The sequence below is a fragment of the Centruroides vittatus genome, unplaced genomic scaffold (genome assembly GCF_030686945.1).
Source record: "Centruroides vittatus isolate TY-2023 unplaced genomic scaffold, ASM3068694v2 contig_290, whole genome shotgun sequence".
Lineage (NCBI taxonomy): Eukaryota > Metazoa > Arthropoda > Arachnida > Scorpiones > Buthidae > Centruroides > Centruroides vittatus.
Genome location: NW_027121846.1, coordinates 1407946 through 1424477, shown reverse-complemented (window position 1 = coordinate 1424477; position 16532 = coordinate 1407946). Strand labels below are relative to the sequence as shown.

General features: G+C 32.9%; 1 protein-coding gene across 3 annotated transcripts in view; it reads left to right on the top strand.

Moving 5' to 3' along the window:
• trx (trithorax) overlaps window positions 1-1917 on the top strand; it is a 135220-nt gene extending 133303 nt beyond the window's left edge. For all 3 annotated transcript variants that reach the window (XM_067266959.1, XM_067266958.1, XM_067266957.1), the window contains 2 exons: window positions 366-433; window positions 507-1917. In XM_067266959.1, the coding sequence (XP_067123060.1) occupies window positions 366-433; window positions 507-612 (174 nt within the window). In that variant the 3' untranslated portion in view covers window positions 613-1917. The remainder of the gene's footprint in view (window positions 1-365; window positions 434-506) is intronic.
• The last annotated feature ends 14615 nt before the right edge of the window (window positions 1918-16532 follow it).

Genomic DNA, 16532 nt, shown 5'->3' with positions numbered 1-16532 from the left:
AAAGCACAATTTATTAGTTTTTTTTTTTATATTGTTAGAACAGAACACAAATTAGCATATATCTGAAGTAGTAGTTTGAATAAAAGTAAAAGTTACATTTATAATTTTTATTTGTAATTTTTTTTAATGCAGTCATTTGTTTTTATGCAAATATGTATATAAAATGTATTTGGCCAGTTAGGCAATATGCAGACAAATCTTTAACTTAAAAATATGTCATGTGATTTAAAACTGAGCAAAATCATTTAATTTTTTTATTACATAGTGTGTAATAATTTAATATGTGGAGAAGTAAAATGTAATAGATATAGCATACAAAATAAGCAAACATAATAAAATTTTAATAATTAACCTTTTTCTTTTAGCCTAATTGTTATTCCAAGGTCATAAATGTCGATGGAAAGAAACATATTGTAATATTTGCATTGAAAAGGTACTTACTTTAATTATTGATAAAATAAATTTAATAAATTATTTAAAATTATGACATTCATTCTCTTTTTTAGGATATTAAAAGGAGAAGAACTCACTTATAATTATAAATTTCCTATTGAAGATGAAAAAATTCCCTGCACGTGTGGTTCCAAAAGATGCCGGAAATATCTAAATTAAAAATAATTGCAGCTAGTTTCAGAGAAATGTAGCTTTAATTATAAATATAACGCTATATTGTATATATTGTAATATAACAAATAATGCACAATAATTATTCTTAAACAAAATTTTTGATAATAAATTAGAATTTTTAGACTTGAACTTAACAAAGAAGGGCATTCTTCCAGATTGCTTCTCTCTTTTTGTTAGGCTGTAAGTCTAGGAAATTTTATAATGCGGTGTGTCAGTGACATCATCATAACTTTTCTGTAAGAGATTTTTACTACATAGAATTTTTAGAGATAAACATGTGTACAGTAAACAGATATAATCAGATATATATATTACACTTTCATAATCATTGTACAGCTGCCATCTCAATTAAATGAACATATTTTATCATTCTTTTGTTAAATCTATGCAAACTGTAGCAGAGGGCCAAAAACAAGTCTTTAAGATTGACCAATCATCAAGTAAAAATTAATCTTAACATGTATATAGCTCTCATGGCAAAAAAAATTTTTCCTTTTTTATGTATATCATATACTTGTTTATTGTAAATGTAAATTTCCTTTCAAATAATGTCTTCAAAGTTTAAAAAGTGCCTTTTATTATTATGGTGTATTTGAGATATGTTTCATATTTATATAAATGTCAAGAAGACTTGTGAATTGAATCCTTTGTAAATAGAAATTAAAATTATTTGTCATATATATATATATATATTGCTGTACATCTCCATTGAGAATGTTTCATTTTAGAGTATAAAAAATTTTTACACTTGCGTTATTTCTTTCTCTGATATGTTTAAAAAATTATAAAAAATATTTTTAATTAAAAGAGTATACTGTGATATTTTGTGTGTAATGAATTTTAAAAAATTCTGTTTTAATTATTCCTAATTGAAAAATGGTGCATACCAAATCAATTTTAGATTGAATACAAAATTTCCATTAAATATTCTAAAATATGATTTTGGTTTAGCTAATTAGAAAGTCAGTTTTTAAAAATAATTATATTAATTGGATTAATTATCAAAATATTGAAATCAATTTGGACACAGTTTGTAAATATAAAGTGTGCATGAATTGTTTTTAAGCAATATTTTGAGTGTTTTTTAGAATTTCATCTTTTAAGTTCCTGAATTTTGAGAAATGTTTTATCAGACTGTATTTAGTGTAACTTTAATTTTTATTCCTGAAATTTATGAGTGTCTCATGTCTCAGTTAACATACAATGAGTACATATTCTGTTATAAAGCAAAACAGAGCAATCAACTTTGTATCAAATTCTAAGTTCAGGAATAAATAAGTCTTTAAAGAAGTTTTTGTTTCCCTATATATTAGTTATATATGATGAGATTTACAAGATTTAACTACAAAAATATTGCTTATTAAAGGTTGATAGAAGACTGGTGAAATGCTAATAGAAGTTATTACATTTTTTAAAATATTTAGTTAAAAAGTAGAAATTCAATAAAATTAAGTTTACATATCAAATAAAAGAATGAATCAAAAATACTTTTAATATAATTCACTCACAACAACCTTTGAAAAACCAGTGATAGTTGAAAACGTTTGTTTTCAATTAACTAACTGTCAATACTTTTATTAACAATACTTTTAATTTCATACTTTGCCTAAAATGTTATTGGGCAAACCTTGAGTCAAGTTCAAAGTATGTATTTGCTTCATATTTTATCCTATTTAGTGTGATAATTTATCTGAAATTAATTAATCTAAGGTTAAAAAATTACCTTATTTGAAATTTAGTGTGAAAGAAAAATCTGTGTAATGAAAGTTACATAAAAAATTATTATAACAAGACAAAAAAGACAAATTTGTATCCTTTATATAAAAATATAAAAACTGAAAACAGTGACTAAAAAGTATTATTTGCAGTTGACTTGAAAAGTATTATTTTGAGTTACATTAACTTTGCTCATTTTGCAACTGCTTTTTTCCAGTTATATTTTAGGAATCCTTGGCCTCAAAAGAGAGAATTCTGTCTAATTTGTTTCAATGGTTGTCTTTGGAAAGTCATTATTTTTGAAATTCCTCTTTACAGTAATGAACCAGTAATATAATAAGCTTACAATAACTTTCTTCATTCCAATTTTATAAAAATTGTCATCTGTTATCTCCATCATTTCTAACATCTTTTTTTTGCTTCTACCAAAGCTCTAGCATCAATATATAGTTTCTTTCCTTTCTCTGCACATAGACAGCAGTTATCTTAGTAATGTAAAATGTTCTAGACATATTGTTTATCATATATCATTTGTCCTTATATGTATTTTGTAATATTTCAAAAACATTCTTTTAATGATTATTTTCTATTATTATTGTTTATTATATTTTGATTGATCCAGACAGTGATTGGTACACTTGACCTATCATAATTTTTTTTCATTCTCATATAATATAATTTTATGATGTACAAGAATGACCACTTAATCATATTATTTTCAGATTATAACTATTTGTTTAGTTACTTTCATTGACAAAATAATTATGCACCCAGATATAATTGTGGAATCATTGCAAAACTTGTCAACAAAGCTATTTCTCAGACAGGTAAAGTGAAACCTGTTTTTCAATAAATTGGGAAATTAATTCTGGGTATGTTTCTCACCCTCCAATTTTTGATTGCTGTCTTTCATAAGGAGCTTTCCATAAACGACATTCACACTGGAGGGCAGGAGGGGGTTTTAGTGGGCGTCCATTTATTTTATTATATTTACTTCAAAATTTCTTTTTATGTTTTGTTTCTACTTGTATCTTCATTCATAAACTGATAAAGGTTTATGAGGTTAAAGGCGGATTGAGTTTGTTGGACATCCGAAGAGGGGAAGGCGTTATGGAAACTTGGACAAACTGGAGCCACAGGGGGATTAAAAATTTCAAGAAAAATGTGAGTGTAATTTATGGATAACCCCTAAAGCGGCTCTTTTTCAGCTGTGAAAATATACAGATGATCATAAGAAAGGTTTCATTTTTTACTACAGGATGGACAATAAAAATTAGAAGCAGACAATTTTTAAGTGTATGAAGTTAAAAAGAATTATATGAATACGAAGTTAACTAGCTAGGACATCGCCTGACTAGGTCCGGTCAGTCACTATCATGTGGAGGCCATGGTTTTCTTATCCTTTGCGGTTAAAGTGTACCTAGGTAACCCCTATGGCAGCACTTCCGGAATCTCGATAGCATTTGCGATTATAAATGCAAATTTTTAATTTTCGTGGGTCCGAGGACGCACGTTCTAACCTAAACTATTCTAATAAATTACTAAATTATTGGCAATTTATTAGGGAATAGAATAGGTTAGAACGTGTGATGCTATGGTATTTAGTAAAATAGTAAGGATGATGATGGTTCTTTTCTCGAGAAAGTTCATACCATACGGCCTTTATATTCTTAAGTGATGAATCCTCTTTTTTACTTCTGTAGCGCTTTTCAATAATTTGGTATAGCCTAACTGTAAAAGTAACTCGTTTCCTTCCGCTGATGAGTCGGCCTTAATTGTTTTAACCACCAATATGATGGCACTAAAGTTACCAGACTTGAAGATGCAATTTATCTTATATGCCAGGCACGTGACTCTTTTTGAGTTACATGCGGCTCTTGCTGAAAGTGCTATCCTTCCCAGCCTTACCATACTATCCGCCATGACAGTACAGAACTGCGGCTCCCATGCATTTTGCAAAACCTACATTTCGGTTCCCACTGAACTCTTGCTTGCCCACCTCTGTTATATGCCATTTAAAATTATCACATTTGAGCTAAAATTCTCATACATGTATAAAAATATTAATATTGGTTCTTTTCCAATTGAGGGAATCTGAGAAACGTCGTTCTGGTTCGCTTCAGTCATTCGTAATAAAATACATACAATGTCTTCGGCGTATATATTGATATTAGACTCGTTAAATAAAGTGATTGTAATACATTAATATCAAATTTTTTAAAAACGCTGACAAAATGGAAAAGCGGTCTATCCACTGATGGAGCATATAGAACGTTGATGGTTGGCAACTACGTATCCAATCGGGCACTGGGTTCTTCAGGGTAGGGCTACCCTGAAGTATCATCGTTAGGATAGTACGTAGACCAGGGGTCAACTTAACAATTATGCCTTGGGCTCACTTGACCATCCCTGTATCAGCCCTTGGCGTCGACTTTTGTCTCTAGACTATGTGGTATATGACAACGAGCATCAGGGTCACACAGATTGCGTGTGAATAGATCGCCTGGTGTCCCGTGTACTCTAATCGATTTCCAACCAGCGCAAAACTTTTCGTAGTACCACAATATCGAAGTTCGGTTGGCCGGATGATCAGGCAGTTAAGGAGTCAGCCTACCTCTGTGGAGGGACTCAGAATCAATGTCGGATCCAGTAGTACGAAAAGGACATTAACCTTTTAGTAACATGAGCACGACAATTATATTGGGATCAGTTCAATAAACTGCTTTTGCCATCATACATGTTTTTAAAAATATTTTTTGAAGTTCGAATAAATAAACTCTAATTTTTTTTATGTCAACGGGGAGGTGCTTAAGCTCCTGTAGCCTTCCCTATGTATCTCTGCCCGTGAGATTGAATCAGGGCGGCCTAAAACACCAGGAATTTTTCTTGGGCTGTTTGTCCCGATATGTCCGGACCAGTACCTCACCTCCCGACCGTCCCGTTATGAGTCTGGTCAAAACAGGATGGACTTGATAAAAGTTTTTGAGCTAACGGCGGAAATATTGAAATAAAAAAGGGCAAAAAGGGTAAAAAAAAACTACACAAGGAGTTATGGTCGTTAGTATATGTTAATCTATATAAATTAGTGTTATCTATGTCTATATAGACCTACGTTAATCTATATATTAACTTGTATAGACTGTAAGGTAAAAAATAACTTAGATCAATGTTTCTCAACCTTTTTCTCATCGTGGACACAGGGCCGGATTTACCAATCCAGGGGCCCTGGGCACAAATTCGGTGGGGGTCCCCCTTTAAGAGTAGGCAAATTTGATGATTTAGAAAATTTACACAAAATACTGTACTTTCAATTAGATTTGAACTAGGAAGTTGTAAATTTCATTTAAAAATAAGGTTATTGTAAACATACATATATTTTATTGTGTAAAACTAATTATTTTAATTTAACTGAAAAATACCCATGTGAAATTTTTTCCCGAAATTTTCCGATGTTTCATAGGTTTTTTCCCGGGTTTGGTTTTCTCTGCCTGTTGCCCTCAAGATTAGGCCACACTAGGCTGTCGCGGTAATAGAAAAAAAATTATGTTTAAACATAATTTTTTTTTTTAGTTTTGTGGGGGCCCTGGGCACAGGCCCCAAATGCCCTTATGTAAATCCGGCCCTGCGTGGACATATACAGCGGGCCCCCGATATAACGCGCATGTCGGGCGGGAAACAACACCCGCGTTATAAGGTGAACCGCGTTATACCAAGCGGCGCGGTGTAACGCGGTTCACCTCTTTACTTTAGCAATAATGTCAAGCTTTTCTTTCACACTGTAAGCTTTTCTTTTACTCATCATGCATACAATAATTAAACACTATTCAAAATACATTCAGGAACTCAATACATATACAATTACTCAATACGCAATAACAATAAAATGCACTACTCACTAAGGCCGCACGAACCTGTATAAACGTGTTTGAGCTTATCGCCCGCGCTATAACCGAGTGCGCGGTATAGTGAGCAGCGCTATAACGAAGGTCCACTGTAATTAGTCTATACATACATACATACATACATTCTTTATTTAGGTACAAAAGTACATTTCTCGGCCCCGCGTATGCATTACCGAGAGGTTTGTAAAATATTAAATAGAGTAACATTGAGTAAATATATATATACATTAGTACAATTAAAGTAAGTAAAGAATAAATATGTACTTATTCTAAGTATATGTAAGAACAATATAGTATTTGTAATAATAATTCATAGTGTTTAAATGAATAAATTAAACGAACAAAAAACAAAACAAAACAAAAAAAAAATTATAGTTATTATAGGTAATTATAGTTGCTGAAAACTGTAGGCACATCCGTGGTAGTCATAGTTTTATTCAGCAATTAAAATGTCAAAATGTTTGCCTGTAGGAAAAGCAGAGATCCAAAATGGAGAATGCCTGATGAGTGGTCTACAGGTGATCCAGTATGTCTATAGTTTAAGACACTTTGCCTTTGACAAGGCGCAACTCTCAGACGATGTAGAGTTCACGCACTAAGGGACGACCTAAAAGCAGCACCTCTCAATGCACAACTGAAGCATACATAAACACATTGGTTTCCACAAAAAACTGAAATTTCGTACTACAGTTAAAAACACGTCGAATACATCAGGGCACGTTGATTACTTGAAACACGCTGAACACTAAGATATCGAGGCACACAGAGAAAACCCATTGCACAGATTTAGGAGCTTGCCGAAACTTATTCGAAGCACACTTGACCCATTGAAAACACCACAATGATATGTTGAGACACACTCAAGCACATTGAACTGATTTAAACATTGAAACACACTAAGCACTAAGCCTATTAGACACACTAATGCACACGAAGCACATTAAAACACTTATGAACATACTGAAGACACATTGGAGGACGTTGAGGCACTTAAGTGGTAAATTAAGAAAACTAAACTAAAACTCTAGAATTCGTTGAAAGATATTATAGACATGTTGATCGCACTAAACACGCCAAGCGCGTTGAAGGACATTGATGAACACCACTGTAAAGAAAAAAAAAGGTCGGTTTGCTCCCGACGAGACCGTCGAAGATTACAGTAGTTCACCACACCTATAAGTTCAATATCAAAGGAGCACTTCTCCATCGAAACGTTTTATTAATAACGTAGGTTGTTCGTTAAGCATCTCACCCGTAAGGGTTGACACTGACATAGTAATTTCTCTGTTCCGTCATAAGCTGTTAAAAGTACATTTCTAGCTGGTGAGTATTACACTTCTTAGAGTGTGCTTTATCAGTACACAGATTGCCGTTCTTAGTGTGTGCTCTGTTAGTACTCAAATTAATAAAACAGGCTGCGGTACAAGCTGGTAGTTAGAACTCGCCAGTACAAATGTATTCTGTCAGTACATATAATTAATACAGTACTTCTTTTCGTAGGGCAATCACTAAGTTAATGTTCAGTTGATTGGGAGAAAGCACCTGGTCATCGCTTCACTCAAAGTGTAGACACTTTTATTAGAGAGAAATTGAGCATAGAATATCAATAATGAATGTAGTATGTAAATGGAATTGAATATAAGCAATGATACACCAAGTTATTTTATACTAAGGATATACTAATTATATATGAGTTGATTTGCAATTTTAACAGTTTGTTTGGCAAGTTTTATAAAAGAATTGTAAACATTTTTGTTTATCCAAATATCTGATAAGTTACATGGCCATCTCACACCAAGCTCCTCCATCAGTACCCTTAGTTCTTGTCTTTCTCTCTCAGTCATTACACAATTATAGAAGTAGTGTTTCGAGCCATCTATGATATGGCAAGTAGGGCATTCATTCGATGTCCTATTAGTGAATCTGGCCAGATAGCTGGCGAACTTCCCATGGCCAGTAAAGAATTGAGTGGTATAATAATCCGGGGTAAACCATTTTAATTTATAAAATTGTTGTATATCCGGTATGTAATCATAAGTTATATGACTTCTGTTTTCGTTCCATCTATCTTGCCAATTGTACATTGTGTCTTCCCATAACATTCGTCGTAAGGTACGCTGACTGAGTTTATTATAGTTTATTATCAAAGAGGTATTCTCTGCAGCCTGCTTGGCCAAGGTGTCAGCTCTTTCATTTCCAGTTGTTCCCTGGTGGGCTCTAACCCAGGTAACAGTATAATTACAGTTAGATAAGCGTATTAATTGTCTAATCTCCTCAGCAATTGGGTGCAATTTAGTACTGTTTATAATATTAAGTGCTGACTAATTAGCAGTGGCGTGCCGTGACATTTGATGATAGGGAAGCTGTGTTTTTGTAAGAAACCGACTTTCAGGGGCAATCAATTAATTGCGCGTCAGGGCCCGTTCGTATTCGTTTGTTCGATAAGCCAGTAAAAACCGTATACTTCTGTAAATGTATTTTTAATATATTATCTGACGTACTTAATAAATAAAAAAGTTCAATATAATTACCTCCGTTATTAGATTCAATAAATTCCCTACGCCCTCTAAATGCCAATTCTCGCTTTGAGAAAAAACATAGCCTATAACATCTATTAATTTAGATATATCTATTAATCGTAATTATCTTGTTATAATTTTCAATATTTATTTTATATTGTCTACCAATGTTAAATTCTATTCCTCTTTGATTTCCAAATTGCTTCAATTTTACGAAAGAATCGTCATTCGTCATAAATTTTATCGTCAAAATGTCGAAATTTTTTGTTGACGTATTTATATTTAATTTAGGCATTGGTCTTTCTCTTTTAATAATGTTTTCTTTTTCGTTATATGGTCTTGAGCCAAAACTTTTTTAAAATAAATTTTTGAATCACTAGCCACGATATAAGGGCTAAAATTAAAATTATAAAAAAAACTTACTTGGTAAAACAAAATGTGTGACGAATATACATACCTAGTACAAAAAATTCTTCAATTGTATGAATATACTTTTAATGAAACTTATAATTAAATATAACTTTGTGAAGAAACGTACATAAAAATAACAAAATATTCTTTACTTTTTAAATCTTAAAACAATCCACTTAGTGAAATACTGTAGCTCCCTACGAGTGGCTAATGAATGGAATCAGAGACGGTCCAGGTAGGTGTGTCCGTGCCAAATCCCGAGGGTGCCGATACCGGTCAATGTCAAATGCCTCTTTTGTCGCGTCACTAGTATATATCAAAGGACGCGACGGAGTTGTTGTAGATTTTAAACGTTTCTCACCATAGCTGTAAAAATCTAAATATGTTAAACTTAACAGATTGTCCGTCGTTCGTTTTCTAACTAATTCGTTTTAGGACCAAGTGTTCACGGAAATTTCCAAAATTTACAACTTTTCGGTCACTCTCATTGAACTGGAGAAATTTCTGTCTTTATTACATCTAATATTACGAAGAGATCAGACCCCACTGTACTCGGCAAGAGATTGGTTCGGTTAAGCTTCTGTTTAAGTAAAATTTCGGCTCTTTCATCGGGGTTTTATTTATGTTTCTAATTCCCTAATCGCTTAATTATTTAACTACTTCTTAAATAGAAATAAGTCGAAACCGGTTACTTTGTACTCGAATATCTGTAGTCTTGGGAAAGAAGTGGAAAGAAATTTTTATGACAACGATACATAAATCGTAAATTTAAGGAAAATAAATTCTAGAGCTTTTTTTGTACCATTGTACGTCTCATTCATTAAATTTGGTTGTAAATGATGCAACCAAAGTAACAGTTAATTTTTTATCACTGTACTAGAATTGTACACGTTTTTTCTGCATCCCCTTACAGATGGGACATACTAAATCGTAATATCACCGGTTTAACATTGAAATCCGTAAGTAATATAAGATGGGAGAGCAGAATAAACGCGGAATAAATGTATCAAATATTTTAATGGATTTTTTTAAAACTCCTGTCAACTATACAGAACTATCATAAAAACATGCCAGTAAATTCCTATCGGTTGGGTTAAGTTATAAATCTAGTCTAGGGTGGGCAACCTTTTTTATAACGTGGGCCAGAATAAATTTTACGTTTTTTTTCCGCGGCCGTAGTAGTTAATTGACGCTTTCTTGTGACTCGTAATTTTTTTAGTCTGCAAATATGAAATAAATAAATAAAAAGTTAATTACTACATTTATTTCTCTTATCGTTTTCGAAAATTACAAAGAATTGGAAAAATAACTATTAATTAGTTATTTTTCCAATTTAATAATCTATTAAAGATCTCGCGGGCCAGATAGAAACTTTTCGCCAGCCGTAGCTGGCCCGCGGGCCGGGGGTTGTCCGCCGTTGATCTAGTCTGCTCATGATTCACATAATCGGGCGAGGGTGGCCGAATATCTAGCAGGCGGCTAACAGCCCACAACCGCTCCGGGATATAAAGTCGGACTCTTTACGCGTGTGTCGCTTCTACCAGCTAAACCGTGACGTTGGTGCTCTGTAAAGCGCATGCGCCAATGCCTATAATCTGGCTGCTTGGAAGTTGACAGGCAGGTGGCTAACAGCCCACAACCGCTCCGGGATATGAAGTAGGACTCTTTATGCGTGTGTCGCTTCTACCAGCTAAACCGGGTGAGGTTGGTGCTCTGTAAACCGCATGTGATAATGCCTATATAATCTGGCTGATTGGAAACTGACCCGGTTTCGACACTCCTTCCGCTACCGAATTATTCGAATATACAATAGCAATCTTATCGTTTTTTTCACATGTAGTATAGAAATTTGTAAAAGATACATAATGCAGTTATAATAAAATATTAATTTTAATTAATGCAAAGTACGTTAAATTATGAAAATTTATATTTTATAAAATACAAGGGAAGGTCATTGGAAGGTGGAATCGGCGCTTCTATCGCTTCCAATGACGGCACGCCACTGCTAATTAGTCTATATGAGACTATGAATTACGCTTACGTACTTTGTTACTGTAATTCATAGTCTCATTACTATTTAAATGTCACCCGTAATCAATTACGCCATCATCAGTACGATCAAATATTTTTCCGCGGACTGGTGAAATAATTTCGCAGACCGGCAGTTGAGAAATACTTATCTAAATTTCTGTGACATCGCGTGTATACAGCTTAGACACCTTTTTTTTTTTTAACTCTTTCCGCCCTGTGGGCACTAAGAGGGCCTCTTTTAGTAGGCCCATTATGGGTTCGGCCAGGCCCACAATGGGGCGACCGGGTGGTGAGGGACGGGGCCCGACATATCCGAACGGACCACCCCCCGAAAAATTCCTGGGGATTATTCGACCCGTTCGGATTCGATCCCGGGTCCCCCAGAGCGGTAGGCTGCCACCTTGACCGCTCGGCCATCCGGCCAGCTTAGACACCCTAGCGACACTCAGAATATCTTAGTATACGACATTAGCATAAACTTTAAAATGAAGTACGGCACGTGTGGACAGCATAAACACTACTCTGCTACAGGTGTTGGCAACTTGTACACACTGAATAGAAATATAGAAAAATTAAATTTTAATTATTAATTTTTGAAGTCCATTACAACCGGACTATACTATTTGATAGTTGATACTATATAACAAAATTGGTAAAATCATATCGGCACCCGGAATGACAGTAACTTAGGTTCGGCACAAGAGGGCTGAAAGGTTGCCCTACCCTGCTCTAAGACGTATTGTAGGTCCTACAAGTCGACACTGAATGTCTTTTTCTAGAACGGCCTTACCCAGGTGGTGTGAAGAAGACAAACTGGTAATTTTAAATCGTTTAGAAAGGAAGTTATGAAAAAGAATGTCAGTCCTTTTACAGTAAATGTGAAACAGGATTGAGAGTTGATGAATATTCTTTAAGTGGCATTCTTTCACTTTCTATAAGCTTGAAAAAACAATTGATTTTGATGGTGTGTGTTTTATAAGAATATATATTTGCCCACAGAAAAGTTTCTCTAAGTATCCATAATCCATATCTACACTTGGTACTCCGTGCGTACACACTATTTTCCATTACAGTGGTGCCTCATATAACGTACTTAATCCGTTCCAGGTGCACGTCCGTTAAGTGAAACGTCCGTTATACGAAACGCATTTTCCCATAGAAATACATGTTAAAACATCTAATTCGTTCCGCAGCATAAAATAACCGTACTGTATCATAAAAAATGAACATGGGGTGCATTCTTTTATTTTTCCGCGTAACTCTGCGCGAGCGACATCCGTTTCAAAATTCCTGCGGAACGCGTTCCTAAATTCCGGTGGGAGTGCGCGCCGTCGAACGGCAAAAACGGCTGCTTGTAGCAGTAGTTTACAGTGGAAAGCAACATGGCGTCCTCCATGACTCAGATAGTTTCGTTTCCGGGTCCATTACGTGGTTTTATGAATGAGAATTTAGAAATTGTGAAAGCGCGAGTTAGCGCACGCGGTGATGTAAGTGTCTTTATGAATTTTCTTTCGAGGCTATTTTGAATGCTCTTTCTACAAATAATCCATTTTATGGTTAAATTGGGACCCTTCTTTTGCCGTTTATAGCTCATAGTTTAGAATTATAGATTCCTCCATCACGATACTATCGATATTGCGGGCGCCGCCATCTTTCTTTCTTTCACCGTCGTTTCTAAATGCCTACAAACAGCAGCGCACTCCCGTAGTAGCGGAGACGCGATTAAAGAACGCACCCATGGAGCAGTCACCAATTATGCCGGAAAGTCCGTTGTTCGCAGCCAGTCCGTTGCTCGAGTCACGTAACGGCCAAACAGAAAGTCCGTTGTTCGCAGCGTCTGTTATTCGAGGCGTACGTTATACGAGGCACCACTGTATACTCCTACTTCTCACTTTTTACTGAACACTATACTGGTATAACATGGAGCGATAATCAATACCAACAGAAGAAAAAAAAAATAACGAGTAAATATTTATTTTAAAAAAAAAGTTTTAAAATATCCAATTCTCGATTTTTGTTGTAATGTTCAATAAAACAAAGGACTGAAATACATTTACTTGAAAATGAGTGAAAAGATTTTGACAATACTATGTATAGTTATCTCAATAAAAATCATATATGTCAACAAACAAAATTCAGGATAATGTGTTCAAGTTTATACTATAATAATCAGTAGTTCACGATGACATCGATAGATGGTAGCACTAAGCTATCGCAGATGGCCATGTGGTAAGATATTTGCTATAACACGGAGTTCAAATTTTATTCAGTATCTTATAAGTCTTTTTATGTTAACAGTTGGGCGTAATGGGTGATTAAAGCATTGGGTCCTCTTCACTGGGAGTCTTTTATATAAAAAAAAAAAACAATAGAAAACTTGGAACCATATTTCTTTTCTAAAAATAAACTTTTGTAAACTGATTTTCTTCATTAGAATCAACTTACTTCCTTAATTTACTTCTAGGTATAGAATAAAATGAAATTGGAAATAAATGAATCTTGTTTATTCTTTTTAGGCCTAACTACCAAATCATTCCTTAAAACGAAAGAAAAACTGTTTTTTTAGACCTTCGAAATTGAAGATCCTCTCTCACTTGCGAATTGTACAAACCGATCAATCTGCAACTGCGTCAATATAATGGATAATATGTTGATGTAGGGTCAGCAAATTTAACATTACATTATGTCATAACAGAGATCGATGGAGAGAATTCAAAACTGCATTTTTTTGTTTTTTTTCTGAAGTTTTAACTGTTTTCAAATGTTTTACTTACTTTATTACTTTAAAATTCATACTTACTTTAATTGTGATATCGTTACCTATTACTTAAAAGTATACCTAAGATATCACAATTAAAACTAAAACATATTGAAAACAGTTAAAACTTCAGAAAAAAACGATATCACAATTAAATTTTTCTCTTTTCTTCTTATTCCTAAAAAATTCTATTAAAAGTTACCTTAATATATTATTCTTGATATCAAATTTTATCATCAAATGATTCGATAAAAATAGCTGAAAATTTGTTTAATTTTGCCACTAATTTAATGTATTTAATAAAATTATCGATAATTGGAAAAATTGCCGATAAGTTTTCTAATGTCGACAAAAGAAGAATGAATGATTTGGATGAAAAATGAAATCGCAAACTTTAAAAGTTTTATCTAAAACTTTTCGAATATTCGATAAAGTCAATTAACGGATGTCTAAGATTTATGTTATGTTATCGCGTCACGCATTGTCATACCAGTGATTTTATTCTGATTCAATGAATAAAAAAAATGAATTCCTGATAAATAAAACACCAAATTTTCAAAACAAACATTTTTACTCTAGCTTTGTTTTTTCGTGTTTTTTTAAATAAATAATACGAAACAAAGCAATAGTACAACTTTATGAAAGATCATGTTTGGTAAGAGTATTGACATTTTTTACTTTGGAGTACCTGGCTAAAATTTGGAGTAGGCCTATACTGTAGTTAGCACAACTGATTCCCAGTGGATCATGGAAACGGACAACTATAAATCGAGATCTAAGTTTATTCTTTATGAAGTTCATCTTCGAGAATGCTGTTTCACATAAACGTATTGAGCTAAACGTTATAGTTTCATGGCTAATGCTTTTAGTTTTGAGTATTTACTATCATATACATATTTAATCCAGAATTATTCACATTGAAGATTTAAAACTCCGGTATTATTTGTCCTTTAAAATGAAGTCTTCCTTAAACCCAATCATTTCCATCTTTAGGGCAGCTCTATTACATTCGCTTCGTTATTCCATTCACTGTAAGGTTGAAGAAAACCTTGTTCTTCAAAATTTTCAAAAAATTCCCTCAATGTTTTTTTTAATCCTCAAATATTGTTTTAAATTTAGATTTAAGTTTCATCACGAAATCGGTGAACTGAGGCTTCACTACCCCTACTGCTAATGATCCCTTTATTACTTCGAGGTCTGGAGAAAATATAGCCTATTTGTGGTCTGGATGCAGACTGCGGTCCGCATTTGGTGATCCCAACCCTAGACGATCAAAAACTACTAAAAATGTCAATTCTTTTAAAAGCATATGGAAGCTAATTGCCAGGAAAGTTACTGAAAACCATGGGTTAACAATTATAAGAGATATGTGAAAAATCTTTTGTAAGATTAGGAAGGAAGGAGTTTGTGCGCTATTAAGAGTATAAAATTAAAGGCGAATAAAAGGCCAACAAAACATTATTATTATTATTATTAAATTCAAGTACTAATAATATATATAGGGTATCATGTTTGTTCTAAGCCTTACTGGGTTTTAGAGACCCATTATTAGCATTTTCTCAATGAACAAACTGGTCTCGAAGAACTGACTATTATAGCATATTCTGTTGCAATAAAATCGGGTAATACTATTAAAAAACTCCATATCAGAAAATAAAATGTAATAACTGGGGTCTAAAGATATCTGAATGAATACATCGATAATAATTATCGCTTTAGTTGTTGGATCACATCTCCATTTGTATCCAATTAATTGTCATTTCTACAAAAATATAGAAACAAGAATTATTTTTAGATTTCGAGCCATTAAGGAGTAGGTCTAATCATTAAAATTATATTAATTTTAATGATTAGATAATATGTCTATATAACGATATTTAAAAGGACTTTTCGTAAGCTGAATCCATTGAGTATTTAAGGCAAGATTTTCATAGACGAAGGATGATCTTACTATTAATGTATAAAAAAATATCATGTCAAGTTAAGATTGCTCATACAAGTAGAAAAATATATTTTTAAAATTAAATATTTTTTTTCTTCAGAAAAATACAATAATTTTGGATTTAAAAAAACCGTAATCACAAATATTACGAAAATAAAATACATAAATAAACAAAAATAATAAATAAAAAGCTTTTTCATAAGTAAAAATATATCATTATTAAGTTACTATCGTTTTATATATATTTCATCACAAGCTGAACATTATTTATAATTAATTATTGTTATTTATTTCTGTTTATTTTAAATTCCATGTGTTTCCGAATTGTCACAGTACATTCTGTGTAATTATTTACTGAAAATAAAAAAACAAGAAATTTTGGATTTTTATTGTTTCTTGACAACTAAATTATAAAAACGTATTAATTCATCGCATATATTTTTATAAGTAGTTATTAATAAAAGAAGAAAATTCTAAAATTTCTTGCTTTATTTTCAGTAAATAATAGTAAACGGATTTCATTTATTAGAAACTAGCAAGTAGGCCCGGTGTTTCTCGGGCAAAAGTAACGATAGCGAAGATTAAGATTATTACATTATAGTCACAAAAAAAGAGAGTAATTTCAT